The following is a 16,096-nucleotide window of genomic DNA, read 5'->3' as shown; positions in this document are numbered from 1 at the left end:
ACTTGGTAAGTGTCGTGGAACTGTTTCCTCATAAAATCCCTCAATAGTCAATTTAAATTTCTTTGTATAAATGTAGAAACACAGGGAAATGCTGATATCTTCCTCACCATCGTCAAAGCAGACGTTTTCTCAAAATCTCAAAATCTTCACTTAACTCCACTAATAGGGCAATCAATGAGTTCGCCTCTGCCATATTGCTGAACAGAACCGGAAATGGTAAATGTCTACTCTTTCCACTCTTTCCGGTGGTTTGGAAATCCGCTTACCATTATGCATCGCACTACCCAACCAGATTTTTTGGTCAAATGGTAAACATCCCAGATCTTGTGCTACGCTATCACTAATGCATTTTTTCCATCTTTCCATCTTTCAATTTACAGGAATACAATGAATCTCAAGAAAAGGTCATCTCTACTGCAGCAAAAGCTGTTCAGAAGCCATACCCAATACCTCGTATTTGCTTAGTGCAGGGTCCTCCTGGGACGGGTAAATCTTACACAACTGTTGGCCTTGTCAAGGAGATTTTGAATGTAAGTCCAAATCTGTGGTTTTGTAACTCCCGTTTTGTGGTCATGTTATCGAAGTGTGTGGTTGTATGATGAAGATAACAATTTCCTGTATTACTTTTTAACTCACATAAGTTTTATTTTATTAAAGTTAACATGATTTACCAGGTTTATTTTATCGGAAAAAGTAAGGTTCGTTTCTTGGAGTGGAATTTATGATGTTCAATTTCCTGGCATTCGATTCGTTGATCTTTCATGTTTTACGGCGGTGGATTGACACTACTTTCACAAGTGAATTAATTTGATTAAGATTAGTTGGAAGGTATCTGTGAATTCCAATTTGAAAAAAGAAATATACCTCTTAAAGAATGTTTTGGTTTCTGGTACCTTTTGGACACATTAATTCACCTGTGTTCTTTCGGCTCTCTTCCAACCTTGCTCCCTACCCCCTTTCCCCTTAACTCTAATGCTTAGGTCTGTGGATTAAGTGTGGCTGGTCAACAGTTCTAAAGCATTTCATATTAGGACACCACACATAAAATATCTGATTACACGTGGATAAATTATATGTGTGGTGTTAGTGGTGATCTTGCGATTACCGTATAAAACGTCCGGTCCAAAGGTTAATCATTCAATTTCTGCTGTCTGTTGAATTGTTGCCTCATGAGACAAATTTTGTGGTAAGTTTGATTAAAGTGCACCTAACCCCCCAATTTTTTTCTCTTAAATAAATCTTTGCACCTGTTCGAAACATGTTGCACTATTCGGCGCCTTTTTCAACCAAGTCTTGACTTTTTATAGGCTGTAAAAGTTACGAAGTCTAGCCTTCATCTGTCCCATGACCGAGCTAGTTAGGGGCATGGGTCTATTCCTTACTTGACGTCACAAACTGATTTGGATTGTATTAAGTCTTTGTGAAAATGCATGCAAAGCAGTTTGTGACGTCATGTAAGGAATAGACCCATACCTTTTACTAGCTCGGTCATGGGACAGATGATGGCTAGATTTCGTAACTTTTACAGACTATAAAAAGTCAAGATTTGGTTGAAAAAGGCGCAAAAGGCTCAATGCGTTTCGAACAGGTGCAAAGATTCATTGAAGCGAAAACAAATTTGGGGGCTAGGTGCACTTTAGGCGTAATGAAATGTTAGCGAAAAGCTGTGATGGATGAGCATCCCATCCAGCAAAATATAGTTGTGCTCTTAGCCGTTTTATGTTAATGAAGCGGGAGGTAAGATTCATTTGTACTTTTTGCCAATTGTTGCTTAATATGTGATAATGTATTTGTTATTTTTAATGGGGCTTTTAGCGACCTCAGGAGCTTCCTACACAGACAGCAGCTGGCCCGCAAACTCTTCCCAACAAGTGCCGTATTTTGTTATGTGCCCCTTCAAACGCAGCAATCGATGAGTTAATTGGTCAGATAGTGCGTGCAAGGATACAGCTTGATAAAAGACAGGATAACAAGGAAGGCATGAGATGTCACCACCAAAGCACTGTCAAGAAAGGTTACTTAATGATATTCATATTATATAGTTATGTTTCTTGTACAAGAGCAGTTTGTACGTCAAGTAGTGCCATTGTGTTCTATTAATTTGCATGTGGATCTTGCATCTTGTCAATAGAAAAGCAACAGTAATTAATACACCTTCACATTGTTGTATAATGCATCCCGTTCTTTATCTCACGCTACTGAATGGCACTTGTACGAGTACTTATACCCCATCCAAGCCGTTGAGACAATGACTAACAATGTATCTTAATGTGAAAACTGCTGAGCTTTGCTTTCCAGCCCAAAATTTCGCTTGAGCCTCTTCCTATGTACTCCTTCAATTTGAAAGGTATAGTTTTTCCAAATCCAATTCCTGCCACAAGCAGTTGCCCCACCCTCCCCTCTTACCCTTAGGCCCTGTTCAGACTAGATGCCAGTGCCAGGGCACTGTGCCTGGGTACTAAAAAGGACGTTCTCCTTCGTCAATTTAGCGCCCGCCATTTTGTTTGCTGTATCGTAAAGAGGCATGAGGCAAAAATGTGGGAACTGATAAAATCCTGTTCACACCAGTGCCCGAGTATTACCCGCAACATTGCTCTAACCTAAGTTACTGATTCGTATCAGCAACCTTTCCATTTTTATTTCGCCAATAATAAATTACATCGAAACAAAAGAAAACAAGTACACATGAAATTAAAAAATATATTTACTTAAAGTAGTTGCATGTTTACTAATTTACAACACTTGATGAATATTACATTTTAACTATATTAAAACGATATTATATTAAAACTATATCAACTGGGTAGACACGAATGAAATTACAAACATAACATAATTATACGTATTTACGAAGGAAAACACACGATGAAGTGTTTGTGGAGTAAATATAAATATAAATAGTGGCGAGGAGATCTCGAAGAAGCGTAAGAGCTTGTAGGTCTCCTGCCAGGCATTACAGTGATTTGCGTAAAATGTGGCGGCAACATGTTCTAAGACGGCCTCCGAAACTGAACGAGGATATCAAGACGACAATGAGACTTGAGTGTCTTTTAATTTTGTTAAGGAGTTGCTTATCGAGGTCTTATTAAGACCTTAGCTACAAAACCAAGCAAAAGCGTTCTAAAAATAATAGAAGAAATATCGCGGGAATTTGGTGTTATATAAAAAAAATCTCCAAAACATTTTTTTGTAAATTATCATCCCAATGTCCTAAGACTATCGTTGAAAAATTTGAAAAAAGTTAGGCTATCTGTTTTCAGGTTTGTGTATTTTCATTTCCAAAATGCACAAGAGCAGGTCATGTAACATCCTTTTAAGAGTTCAGTTGATTTCTTTTTCTTGATGTTCTAGAATTATTTTGTAACTAAGTGAAGATGTCGCACCATTTTCACAATGAAAAGTCAAAATCCCATGATACTTCCCCTTTAGCGATCGCAGTGGCACATGAATGCGGGATGTTGCTTTTCAAGTAATGTTTAAAAACGGGGCAGGAGTGTTTTACCGGGTTTAAAACCATGAGGCGCAGCCAAGTGGTTTTAGACGCGATAAAATACGTGCTGCGAGTGTTTTGAATGGCTTCAAAAACATTCCTGAAAAAGCGTGTCAATACAGTTCATAACAATTTTGTGAACGCTGGAAGTTAGCATACGAGAAAAACACTGCATACTAATGAGGAGTGTTTTATCAGCTGATAAAACACCGCATGCTAATAAGGAGGATATTTATGGATATATAAGTCACTGCACGTGATATATTTCGACCATTTGATAGGTCAATGGCCTTATGAATTATTAATGAGTTTTTGAAGATTGTGGCAATAGTACACCATTAACATGTAGGTATTTTACTTCTTTATTTCCTCAGCCGTCTTAAAGAACTGTGGCGACTTGTGTCTAGTCCGTGTAGGACGCAAGTCCAGCATACACCCCTCAGTAGCGAAGTATTCCTTGGAGTACCTAGCGAAAGTGGTTCAAGGCAACAATTCTGCTTCTTTAGTAAAAGAAAACCTCGTCACAGTAAAAGATGGCATCAAAGACTGTGATGTCAAGGAAAAGGAGCTAGATCAGAGGATTTATCGGGTGAAGAATTCTCACCCTGATAATCCAGTCAAGGTATCTTTTGTTGGTATTTTGCTAGTATTGAACCTGAGCACAGTGTTAATTAATTAACACTGTGCTCAGGTTCAATGCATGAATCTTTTTAATACTTCCGTGTATATATTCAGTTTAAACCAAAAATAAATTCATTTAATTTAATCTTTGATAATTTAATGAGCTTACCTGCATTTAATTTTAATGCAAATTTTCATTCAATTCGTCCCCTTTACAGGGCTACTGTTTTCAAGATTAGCTATGTTCTCAAATCCAGAAACCTGGTTTTTATGGTCTGTTTATAGAGTCAGCCAGTAAGCGTTTGAGGCTTAAAAGCCAATTAACTGTCTGTCCGTTTGTCTTTCTCGACTTTAGTGAAGGTCTAAACATTTGGAGTCAGTGGGGGCTAGTTCATGTAACCTGGGACAGGGAGGGGATTACTGCATATCCAGATTGCCTAACTGAACAGTGAATTATCTTCAATAGCTCCAAGAACTTGACAAGGAGAAGGCTGACCTTAAAAAGCGCAAGGATACTTTGCAGACAAAATACCGACAAGAGAAGGAAAAGCAAAGTAACTTAAGTCGACAGGAAGCAAGGAATAAAAGGGAAATACTGGATTGTGCTGACATTGTCTGTACCACCCTTAGTGGAGCAGGAAGTACAAGCTTGAAGAATGGCTTGCTAGCTGGACGGTTAGAACCATGTTTTAATGTTGCTTTTTATTTCACATTTGTGTTTTGTACTAATACTATTTGTTCACTTTTTGTAGGCGTAGCTGCCCTTTTACCTGCGTTGTTGTTGATGAGGTACCACCATCTGAATTTTAGACGATAATTTTAATATGTCACTAGTTTTGTATCTTTCTTGGGTTTCTTGAAAAAATCGCTCTGTTTGCAGGCTTGTCAGTCCACTGAACTGGATTTGCTCATACCTCTGCAATTTAAGGCATCCAAGTTGGTCCTAGTCGGTGATCCTGAACAACTTCCACCCACAGTTCTGTCAGTGGTATGTGAAATTGTGAAATCTTTTTTCCGTTATTTAAGCAAGCCACATCTGTGTCGTTATACCAAGCTGCCATGAAATAATTGACTTTTCAACACTTTCACTTATCTATAACTTCTTTTAGAAAGCAGTGGGCAAGTTATATAAACGGTCAATGTTTCAAAGACTCCACAGATTCTTCAGACACAAAGGTTAGTTATGCTTTCTTGTTGATTCATATAAAAGAAATTGCAATGTTGTTTTCTTGTATGTTTTTCTTGTGGTCTTTTTGTTGCGATTGTTTTCTCCTCAGAACACTTCTTTCTTGAGAGTGATTCATGGAGATGCATTGACTACTTAGGTAGTCACACGATTGGTCACCTCCAAACAGTGAACATGATCTAGCTGTGCAAAAGGAATGAATTCATGACATTGTCAGTGCGTTTTGTTCGACGGTTAACTACAGGCCTCTTCACTCAGGATTGTAAAAATGTTGCTGACAATTTTCATTCTTGACCATTCAAGACATTGGGTGTATCAGTTAGCATCTCTGTCTAATTGGATTGCAATACTCGGAGATGCTGAATGGCACAGAGGCCAGAAGTATATCTGTTGTTGGGTTGCTGGTAGAACAGAAAGGAAATAGAAATGAAGTTTTGAATAACTGAGGCTTACGTGGCTCCGAGTTAGGATGTGTAACCTCTTTTTAAGTCTCAGGAAGGAAAGATGTGTAAATAAGGAAAGGGTGGTATTTGGTGATTGGAAGGGGTGGGTTGTTGCGAAGTCATCGTAAATGAAAAGTTTGGAACACAGGACGGAATAGTCAGATACATCGAGCACGAAAAACATGTATGGAGAGGGAAGGAGCTACAATACTTAGTCCTCTTCGTCCCCTGTGGGACATAAGGCAACAGAGGGAAGGAGGACTGATAGTAATTGGGAATTAACTGTCTTGTTAGCTTTTGGGGAATTGTGAGCCAAAATCTTGGTACAATGCCTTTGGTTAGCACACTGCAGTGTGCTCCTCTTGGGAAAGGAGGTTTTTAGATCATGCTTGCTATTGGTGGATGTACAGATTTTCAAGAGATTTTATAAGGAGGTTAAAAATTTTATTTCGAGAATGCTGCAATCATTGGAGATGTCCGACTGACTGCAACGTTTTGAGGAGAGAAATGTCAGATAATGGACTTCAAGATGTGTCGATGGACATGGATTTCCTACACATGATACAGTGTTGGCAATTGGTGACATTATTGGTAACCAGTTAACGTGAACATGGGAAACAATTGCACACAGTTTTCGATAACTTGATTCCAATCATTTTGTGTATGTTAACGTCTTTTACGGGAATCGCCGGTGATCAAAAACAAAACGCAACAGATGGAGAAATTTCTATCTTTATGGCTTGTTGGCAATGCAACCTTGTGGAAAGAATGATATGGAAATACGTTCGCAAAATCCTTGCGATCTACTGCTACAATATTTGAACAAGTTCTGGCGAATCAGGAATAAGCCATCTTTGATTTTCTTGAATCATTCAAGACCTGACAAGATCAGGTTGCGAAAGGATCACGCATATGGAAAACTGCTCTGCAAACACAAATCTAAGGGGCTAGAAAGTTTGCAATTGAGCCATCGTGAGCCTTTTGCAACTTTTGCGCCGTAGTTTACGTGTATATGGAAACCAGGTGTTCAGGCATTTATGCTGTTCACAAAGACAATGACAGGAAGTGTGCAAGTCTCTTTAAAGAGATTTTGAAATGAAACTCGATCATGTCTAGTGCTAAAGGAAGCTGAAAAGGTGGTTTCTCTGCCACCTGCTTTGGAATGCTAATGACCCAAAAATTCACATTTTTCAATCCCGAAGAATAGAGAAGGCAATGTTGACCAAACCACATAAATGTGGAGAGGATGTCTGGCTATAACAATGACATTACAAACAGGAACAACATGTATCGTTGGAGATTACATAAACCTGGAGAGACCCAACAACAATGAGTGATTCAGCAATAGGGTTGGGAGCTGCCAGTAAGATCTGGTACAGGTAGGGTGTCATGTTCGGAAGGAATGGCATGAAGATCAAGGAGGCTTTAACGGTTGTGGATGGCTGGTGATGATGATGATGATGATGATGATGATGATGATGATGATGATGCTGATGATGATAGTCATGTGGGTGATGGTGTTGATTATGTTCATGAGATAAACAGATATGGCAATATGGGTTGACAACCTGTTTAGGAGGATAGTGTTATTTTAAAGTATGTAGTAATTTACAGTTTTGTTGTTGGTAGTAGGGGCGTACGTTGTGCCAAAGCACTTGCTAATGGTTAAACGCCATGGGTTAAGCTAATGATGATGGTGGCTGTGGCACTAAGGGTTACTTAGCTGGGTATTGTTGGAATAGTAAGGATGAAGGGGGGGGGGGGGGGGGGAGAGAGAGAGCCTCTATGTTGTCACTGTTACATTGTAGAGCTCTCGTTGCTCTCTTAACGCTTGTCTTAACAACAGTTAAACGCCATGGGTAAATCTAATGATGATGGCGGATGGTGGTCGTAGCAATTAGTGTAACTTAATTGGGTATTGTTTGAATAGTAAGGATGAGGGGGGGGGAGGAACCTCTAAGTTATCACTTTTTCATTGCAGTGCTCTCTTTGCTGTCTTAACGTTGGACTTCTCTTTCTCATAACTTACCTTTCACACTTGCACAAATTACATCAATGATAGGTTGAGATATTTGGAGTTTAAGATAGCGGGTTGTGAAAGTCGGGTGTAAAGGGGTATTTGTTAGTTAAGTCTGCTGGTAATGAAGATAAATATGTTGCCTTTCGGGAGCTTGATATGAAGGTTTCCAGAAAGATATTCCCATGGTACCATGTTTAAAGGGCCTTGAATGGGAGGTGGGACTAGGCTTATCGCCTCATCCATCATCTATCTCTATCGCATCTTTCTCGAATGGGAAGGACTGTGCTTCTTTCTATGGGGCATGCATATAAATCAAACTGTATCCCTTGACCCCAAGCTCAGTTCAAGACAGCATGTTTGCCTCGACTACTCTCTATCCATCTGTGACGTCCACACAGCAATTTGTTTTTTTTCCAGCATTGTCGCTAAAGTTGTCTCTACCACCTTTTCATTTTGGCGAATGGGTCTGCGCTTTACACCTAAATATTCACAAACAAAACACGTCAGTCAACATAAAATTAAATACTTTCATTGTTACAGTGACTACTGCTACTTGTTTTCATGTGCATCGGCGTCTCACCACAAAGAAGCTGTCGCGTTTAAAATTTGTTGACGTTTGTATTGTTCTTTGGCGTTTGCCTAAAAATTGTATTGCTCAAGCATTTTAAGATTGGTAGGCTTTGATAAAATATGGTACAAACTAAAATTTAAAAAGGCAACAACCGCTGGTTTTCAACCTCAAAATTATATACGCCACTTAGCTTTATTTCTCTACACTTGGAAATTATGAGATATAGAAACATGTCACGTTTTTATCGTTAGTTTTCTTGTAAAATCAATAAAAAATACGGCCGTAAAAACTTCACAAGATGTTGGAAAAGAGTGTTTTTGGTGTTTAATTTCAGCTTGATACTCTCTTGTATAAAAGCTGATCTATGGACGATCTACGTCAGTCTTGTGGCTCTAATGGCTACCTAACCTCCTTTAATAACAACACGGCCAGCAGGAAACGGCCATTCCACCATGCCCAAACAACTTTTTTGTTTCTGTTACTGGGAACAATTCTAAATTTCTTTGTCTTTTCTGTCTACTCCCACTAAAGAGACCCAAATTGTCTGGGTCTACATTTGCGCTTTCTTTCGTCTCTATTCAATCACTATATCTTGTGTAAGGTCAGCTTCCTCTTTTTCGTACCATTTGTTATCTACAAAGCACTGATCCGAAGGATACTTAATATTCCAAAATCGAATGGCCTGTATTTATTATGATGAATTTCACTCCTTTGAAGCTCCCAACGTCACCTTTCATAAAAGTGCGTCACTAGAAACTTTAAAGGAGCGTTTTCTTGAATAGACTTTATAAATTCGTAATACTTTTTTCAACATTGCCTCAGTGAATTTCCCAGGTGGGCTGCCTCGCAAGGCTGGAACCCCATACTTACCGAATTTGTAGCAAAACCTTATCCTCGTGGATTGTCTGTATCCGTTCAGGTCCATTTTAGTGAATTGTCTCCGTTTTGATATTCAATATTCAAATGGACGCTTCTCGTCTCGCCCTAGATCGAATTCATGTAAGTGTCATGAAGTGTCTCCACCATTGAAAAATATGCCGCCCTTCATCTTGATATGACCACCGATGGGCACGTGCTCACCAGCCACCCTTTTCTCACCAAGGCATAGATCGATACGTCGTAAAAGTGTCACTTCCACACTAGTAACTCTCAACTAGCTTACTCCCACAAACCAGTGTGTCAAACTATGACCATATGGCTTAAAATGTTCGACAGTTATTTACCTTTCCCAAGTGAAGACTTCATGTGGGCGTCATGAGATGTCTCCACCAGTGAATAGACTTCGCCATACCTTGTAGGATGCCATTCTCTCAGCCGCTACCTACCCCAACCCTTGACCCAGGTCAAACCTTCATGTGAGAGTTGAATTGACATCACTGGTGTTGTTCCAATAGACACTACCCACTCACTTGTAATGTAAACCTGAAAGCATGTGACTTTATCGTGACTGATAATTGCTCGTAGTGAAAGACCTGTACCTTATGATGAACCTTGTCTGCTTTCGTTTTTCCTTTGCAGCCTTTCGTACATCTACCAGGTACAAAGTTGTAGGCACAGGATTGATTTTGTAATATCCATGCCTGTCTGTCTAAATTTGAGCTCTTCATGCTACTGATAAAGCGTAGAGCTTCCACTCAGATTTCCTAACTCTCTCTGCTGCTTAGTCCTTGTCTACAGAGAGTTCTATGGATCATTAACTACTGTTCCTCACACGATTATTTCTTCTTTCTCTAGCGATTTTACAAAGGGTCATGACGTTGGTTTTATCCTTTTCCTTCTTAGGGTGCCTTCTCGACCCAGCCTCTTTAGCATTATGGTCATCCTGACTTTCGGCAATAACTCTTGCCAAGCAAATAGTACTGGCCTCGACGACCTGATACTTGTTGATGTCAAGGCAAAAAATATGCATAGTTAAGTTCAGTGAATTTGGTCTTTAACGCCTTCAATAAACAGAAGGCATTTGTTCATTTCTTTGACCTCTTTTTATGTAATTACCTGCTACGATCAGTTGCGGTGTTGGAGAAAGCTGAGATGTGCAATATAATAATGACCTTCAAAATAGCCCTTGTGTTTAAGGCAAAATATACAAGAACTTCAGCCGTCTTTAATCATAGTTAGCGTGGTCTTCTTTTGAGTTTCTTAGTCAGATGGGGGGGGGGGGGGGAGGGGGGTGGTGTTAACACACCCATTCCCCCCATAACTTGAACAGCGTCAAAGCTATGGCATGGGAAGCTGAAGGGTAAATAGTATGTCCAAAGTTGTTTATTTCGTAGTCCGCAAAATGGATTGTTGACGTTATATGATGTGAAAATTACGTCATTGATTCTTCGTAGCCGCCATCTTGGATTTCTCCAAAACCTCACAAAACTGTTCAAATAGACCAAAAGATATCCAAACCCAACAACAACGCTAAAACGAAATCAAAAAGTAAAAATTTTGAAAACCGTGGCTGTCAAACTCGTGTTGACATGGAAAGAGCATGTCACGTGGACAGTTTAATGCCACACCAAATTTTTAGATAAATGTTAGGAAGAGTGAAATAGTTTGGAGGTATGTGCCTTAATGCTAAAAACCCTATGAATACTCAAATTCAGCGAGTGCACTTTATGCCCCACCAGACTGAAAAGGGTTAAAAGACTAATTCAACCGTCATTTTCCTGTCATTTCCTGGGCCTCTTGTGGATGTTTGCTTCTTGCTAGAAATTGACAGCCAGACACACCCACGAGACATGACCAGATACTACTGGGGCTATTGTTTATTGACATAAACCCATTCACCCACTAGGTGTTAATTAAAAAGACTAGATTCCGAATTTTAAGATACGGTAGATTTACCAAGGCCTTATGCAGTGAAAACTTGTGAACATTGGTAAAATTGTGTTTAAAGTTGCCCAGTACTGCACTGAAAGTAAATATTGCAGTCTCTTGCTAACGATTGCCAAAATATTATTGGTTGCATTTTCGAAAATTTTGTCCACTTTGTCAATGTTTTGTTGCTGTGTGATGCAGAATTCTGTAAAATTCTGTTGTATATTTTGTTGTACTCTCCTGGCACAAATGCAAGAACGAGAACAATCTGACAAGCTTTATTTCTCGTGGAATAGTTTTATCAAAAGATGAGCACTATACCCATTGAAGTAGTCTTCTCAACTGTTTCTTTTTTTGTACCTTTTATTGTGCTTGGTGACGTTATTACACTGCTTACACTAGTAACATCTATTTTTGTAGAGATGGGGAAACCAGTATTGATGTTGGAGGAACAGTACCGCATGCATCCTGAGATCGCAGCTTTCCCGTCTCGTCATGTTTATAGTGAACGCCTTAAGACCCACAGGTTAGATGACATAAATTAACTATGTGTGACTTAAACTGAAACTAGCTCAACCCAGAGCGATCTAGATCTTGTGTTACAACTGTCAAAAAGCGTATCTTTTTCCTACCACTACACATAAGGATGGAAACATTCGTTTACGAGTTTGGTGTTGTGAATCGTGACCTGTTGTCGGAGGTTGACTCCTTTCTTTATGTCCTGATTTGCCCCACAAACCTAACACCCATCCCCCTTAGTCAAATTGGTACTGCCGCAATCAAATGGTGGTCCTCATATTCATGTAAGTGTAATGAAATCACATATTTTCAAGAAGAGATCATCTCTTGGATTCGTCTCTTAAACACTGATTAAAGGAGAAGCTCACTCCAGAAATCGTGTATTTTTTTCAGCCACGAATATAAAGAACGCACTGAGTTGAGTTACTTACCTTTGTCTCAGCTTTTGAAGTGCATCCGATTCACTGGAAATTCCTCTCCAAATTGAGCGCCGCCATTTTGCTTAGCAATCAGTAGCCTGGCCTCCTTTTCGTGACGTCATTCCGTCCAAGAGAACCCGATAAAAAACGTGCTGCGAGTTTTTTGAACGGCTTCAAATTTCTGGAAAAGAGTGTGCTAAGAGCTTTCATAACAATGCTACTTTTGTGAACGTTGAATATTAGCATACGAGAAAAAACATCAATCACCGCATACCAATAAGGAGGAGATTTTATCGGGTTTTAAAACCACTGCACGTGATGTTTTATCGACCATTTGATAGGTCAATGGGCTTATGAATTATTAATGAGTTTTCGAAGTAATATATCAAACACGAGACGCAGTGTTTCATCACATGTCAAACACCGAAAAGAGAGTTGAAAATACGACACGCAGCGGAGTATTTTTGACGAACTTCGAGGTTTTTGATATTGTGATGAAACACTCTGACGAGTGTTTGATATAGCTTCTCAAACAAACTGATTTTGAAGGAGAAATTAAGGATGCAAAAACGAGGAGTTTTTCATCAGATATCCAAACACGTCACGGTGCATGATTTCCTTTGTCTTTGGCTTTTGAATTATTAATGAGTTTAAGAATGATATTTCAAGGTAGTCTTCAAGTCTTTTAAGGCAATGTTCGCTGCACGCAAACACATTTTGAAGTTTCTTAAGCAGCCTGCAAAGCTCCTCGAGCCACTTATTTGCTAAGCTCTCGTCTTTTTCAAGCAAATTATGAAATGTTACATCCCTTTCTTTGTCTTTTTCGGATGCTATTACAGTCTGAAACGAGCACGACGGCATTTTCAGGCAATAGCCGAAGAATAAAATTTACCGTGGTGAAAGAAATACATCGGTGTGACTAACTACGTTTGGGACTCGCGCCAATTTCGTAGAACGGAATGACTGTGACGAAAGCAGCCAGGCTACTAAGTGCCATTCAAAATGGCGGCGCTCAATTGGGAGGAATTCTGTGTGGATCGGTTGCAATTCAGAATCGGAAACAATGGTAAGTAACTTAACTCAATGCATATATTTTTATTGGGGTTTTTAAATAATACACGATTTCTGGAGTGACTTTCTCCTTTAAGCTGTGCCCGGCCATAATTACTACACTAACGAGAGTTGTTCGTTTTCATTTGCATTTAAACTACCATTTGTCTAAAAAGGTGAAAGACCTAATCTTTACCCTAATGTTACAGTTCACTGGAAAATAGGCCATTCCCACTGACGAAGCGCTATGCAATTTTTGATGTTCCTCATGGCCAGGAAATAGCGCAGGAAAGAGGGTATGTTTGAGGATTTTTTCACGTGCTTCTATGTATATGACCATTATTTGTGCCTGCCCCCTCCACAAATAGCTGTTTTGCGATCGGGTTTGCAAGAGTTTATTGAAATATAGAGAATAAAGATGTGCTGCTTGTTTGTAATTTTTTATTTCTTTCCTTCCTTGACCCTACTCAGGACCCTACTCATGAGAGGTTTTTGGAATTACTGGAGTACAAAACCTCTCTTAAATTGTCGTGTATCACGGAAAATTTGTAAATGCGTCTTCCCAAATTTAAATAAAAAGAGAAATGTAACAGCTATTGTGCTTATTTCGTATTCTGGTATACGGTCAAGCGAACACAACCTTAGTATAAAAGAATAGTTATGACGGGTGAATGTTTTGTCCTTGACCGTATTTTTGCTAACGTAGCAACGGAAACGCCTTTGCTGGCCATACGCTGTGAAAGCTGTCAAGAGAATTTCTAACATCAATTGCAACACTTTCTCCTGTTTTTTGAAGGAACTATATTTTTTGGAGGTATTCGAATCGGCTAAATAGAGTGACGTGTCTCCTTAACGTACCATCGTATTCATTCCTTCCTTCCTTCCTTCCTTCCTTCCTTCCTTCCTTCCTTCCTTCCTTCCTTCCTTCCTTCCTTCCTTCCTTCCTTCCTTCCTTCCTTCCTTCCTTCATTCATTCATTCATTCATTCATTCATTCATTCATTCATTCATTCATTCATTCATTCATTCATTTAGTTAGTCTTTTGTTTGTTTGTTTATTTAGTTAGTTAGCATGAGAAGATGTGAGATTTATCCTGACTTAATCCTCCGTAGGGCAATATACAATCGAACAGAAGTAGATCTGATTGTTGACTTATGTAGTGATCTGACAAAGATACTACGTCCGGAGAGTGTTGGTATTATCACACCGTACAGGAAGCAGAAAAGTGAGATACAGAGGAGTCTCCAGAACAGGTGAAGCAGAGATTATTTAGACTTCTATTTACATACTTTAAAATTGAGCTGCACACTGTGGGGCCTCATAGGAATTTGGTTTTTGTTCCTCTTTACTCATCAAGCAAATGATTTATGCGTGGTCAGCCAGTGTAAGTTCTGGTAAGAGAAAGACTGCAAAAGCCCCAACAATGGTTGCCGCTTCCTATTCAAAATGGTGGTATCGGTAGCAGACCTCCTATTCAAAATACCGGGGTGGTCTACTCTAGCGGCGAATCAACCAAGAATTCGCCAGGAAATTTCGAGGCGTTTGAACATTGGTGGTGATTCCTGTTGAGAGGCATCCTTCTTTAAAGGGACAGCCATTTATTTTTTTAATATTGATATATGGACACTTTCGTCTTTTTCGTTGATTTTTGAAAGTTTGTGTGTAGGATTTTTCTTCAAAGTGGAACCGCTGGTAAACGTTTGACAAACCAACCACAAAACGACATTAAAAACACGAGCAACTCTTTAGAACGTTTCGTGATGAAATGTAACACTCGACGCTGGGTGGACTTTACAGATACGTAAAAGGCGGAAACTCAAAGAAGTATGGATTAACGTTTTGTTGATAGCAAGAGATTCTTCCTAGACAAATCGGAAAGAGGAAGGGACCTCTGCTAACCGCCTCGACTTCCTTTGATTTACCGCTCATCCACAGAAACGGATGAGTCAGTCCAGTTTGAAACCGGCCACACCAGTTTTACTCCATAACGTATGCACGGTCGTAGAAAAGTGCTGACTTATTTAAAAGCGCCCGCGCTCTATTGTTTACGCATAACCAGTGTTTCCGAGAATGAAATGAACATTCGAATTCTTCTTTGTAATGCCCGACATGGAAATTGAACATTTCTCTGGAAATCTTTCGGAAAAGGACCCATTAACTGAAAAAGAGATTCAAAATACTTGGGAAACAACTGTTATTCTTAAAATACTTAATGCAGCAATGTAAAGAAAAATTCATAGCTTTATACGGTCAATAAACTTCGGAAATTTCTATGGGAACTGTTCAACTCTGAAATCTGGTTGGCGATGTTCAAAAACTGACATGTAAATTTCAAGACTCCGTTCAAATTTCAAAAATACCGGTCACGCATGACGTGGATTGACTGTAATACAATTTAAAAGCGAACCTGAGGCTCGGTTACATTTGAATCTAACGCATGATCAACAAAGTAAGTCGAAGCGGTTAACAGAGGTCCCTTCCTCTTCCCGATTTTTCTAGGAAGATCGAAGGGACCTCTGCTTGTAGGGTACTGTAGAGTCTACTGAAAACTAGGAAAGCTACCAACGCATTGGAAATTAGTAATACCCACCCAATGGAAAAGAAAATGGTTTATAAGTGCCCTCCACAGAGTTAAGCGCATCTCTTTCAATTTTGACAGCGACATCAAAACACTGGAAACAACCTTTCGAAACGCGGAATATCCCGAGCGTTTTATTTTTCACACAGTGAACAGTTTCCTGAAAGATCCACCCGAAGACGACAATCTTATCCCGAGTTTTCTTTTTGAAGAACGTGAGAAGATTTTCATCAAAGGAAATCAAAAACTTAGTAAAACTTTTATCTCTAAGATGAAGAATTTCACGGGATTGAAATACATTCGCAAACAACACAAATCAAAAGTCTTTTCAACCTTAAAGACAAAAACATTCACAGATCACATGTGGTCTATAAAGGGGAGTGTTCTTGCA

General features: G+C 39.3%; 1 protein-coding gene across 3 annotated transcripts in view; it reads left to right on the top strand.

Moving 5' to 3' along the window:
- LOC146470323 (uncharacterized) overlaps nucleotides 1-16,096 on the top strand; it is a 75,422-nt gene that overhangs the window by 53,900 nt on the left and 5,426 nt on the right. For all 3 annotated transcript variants that reach the window (XM_085122414.1, XM_085122416.1, XM_085122415.1), the window contains 10 exons: nucleotides 381-530; nucleotides 1,816-2,014; nucleotides 3,865-4,112; nucleotides 4,578-4,786; nucleotides 4,864-4,900; nucleotides 4,992-5,099; nucleotides 5,221-5,287; nucleotides 11,560-11,665; nucleotides 13,337-13,423; nucleotides 14,240-14,380. In XM_085122414.1, the coding sequence (XP_084978540.1) occupies nucleotides 381-530; nucleotides 1,816-2,014; nucleotides 3,865-4,112; nucleotides 4,578-4,786; nucleotides 4,864-4,900; nucleotides 4,992-5,099; nucleotides 5,221-5,287; nucleotides 11,560-11,665; nucleotides 13,337-13,423; nucleotides 14,240-14,380 (1,352 nt within the window). The remainder of the gene's footprint in view (nucleotides 1-380; nucleotides 531-1,815; nucleotides 2,015-3,864; nucleotides 4,113-4,577; nucleotides 4,787-4,863; nucleotides 4,901-4,991; nucleotides 5,100-5,220; nucleotides 5,288-11,559; nucleotides 11,666-13,336; nucleotides 13,424-14,239; nucleotides 14,381-16,096) is intronic.

Source organism: Pavona decussata, unplaced genomic scaffold (genome assembly GCF_977016875.1).
Source record: "Pavona decussata unplaced genomic scaffold, jaPavDecu1.1 SCAFFOLD_114, whole genome shotgun sequence".
Classification (NCBI taxonomy): domain Eukaryota; kingdom Metazoa; phylum Cnidaria; class Anthozoa; order Scleractinia; family Agariciidae; genus Pavona; species Pavona decussata.
The sequence above is the reverse complement of the archived record's forward strand: the minus strand, read 5'-3'. Positions and strand labels throughout refer to the sequence as shown.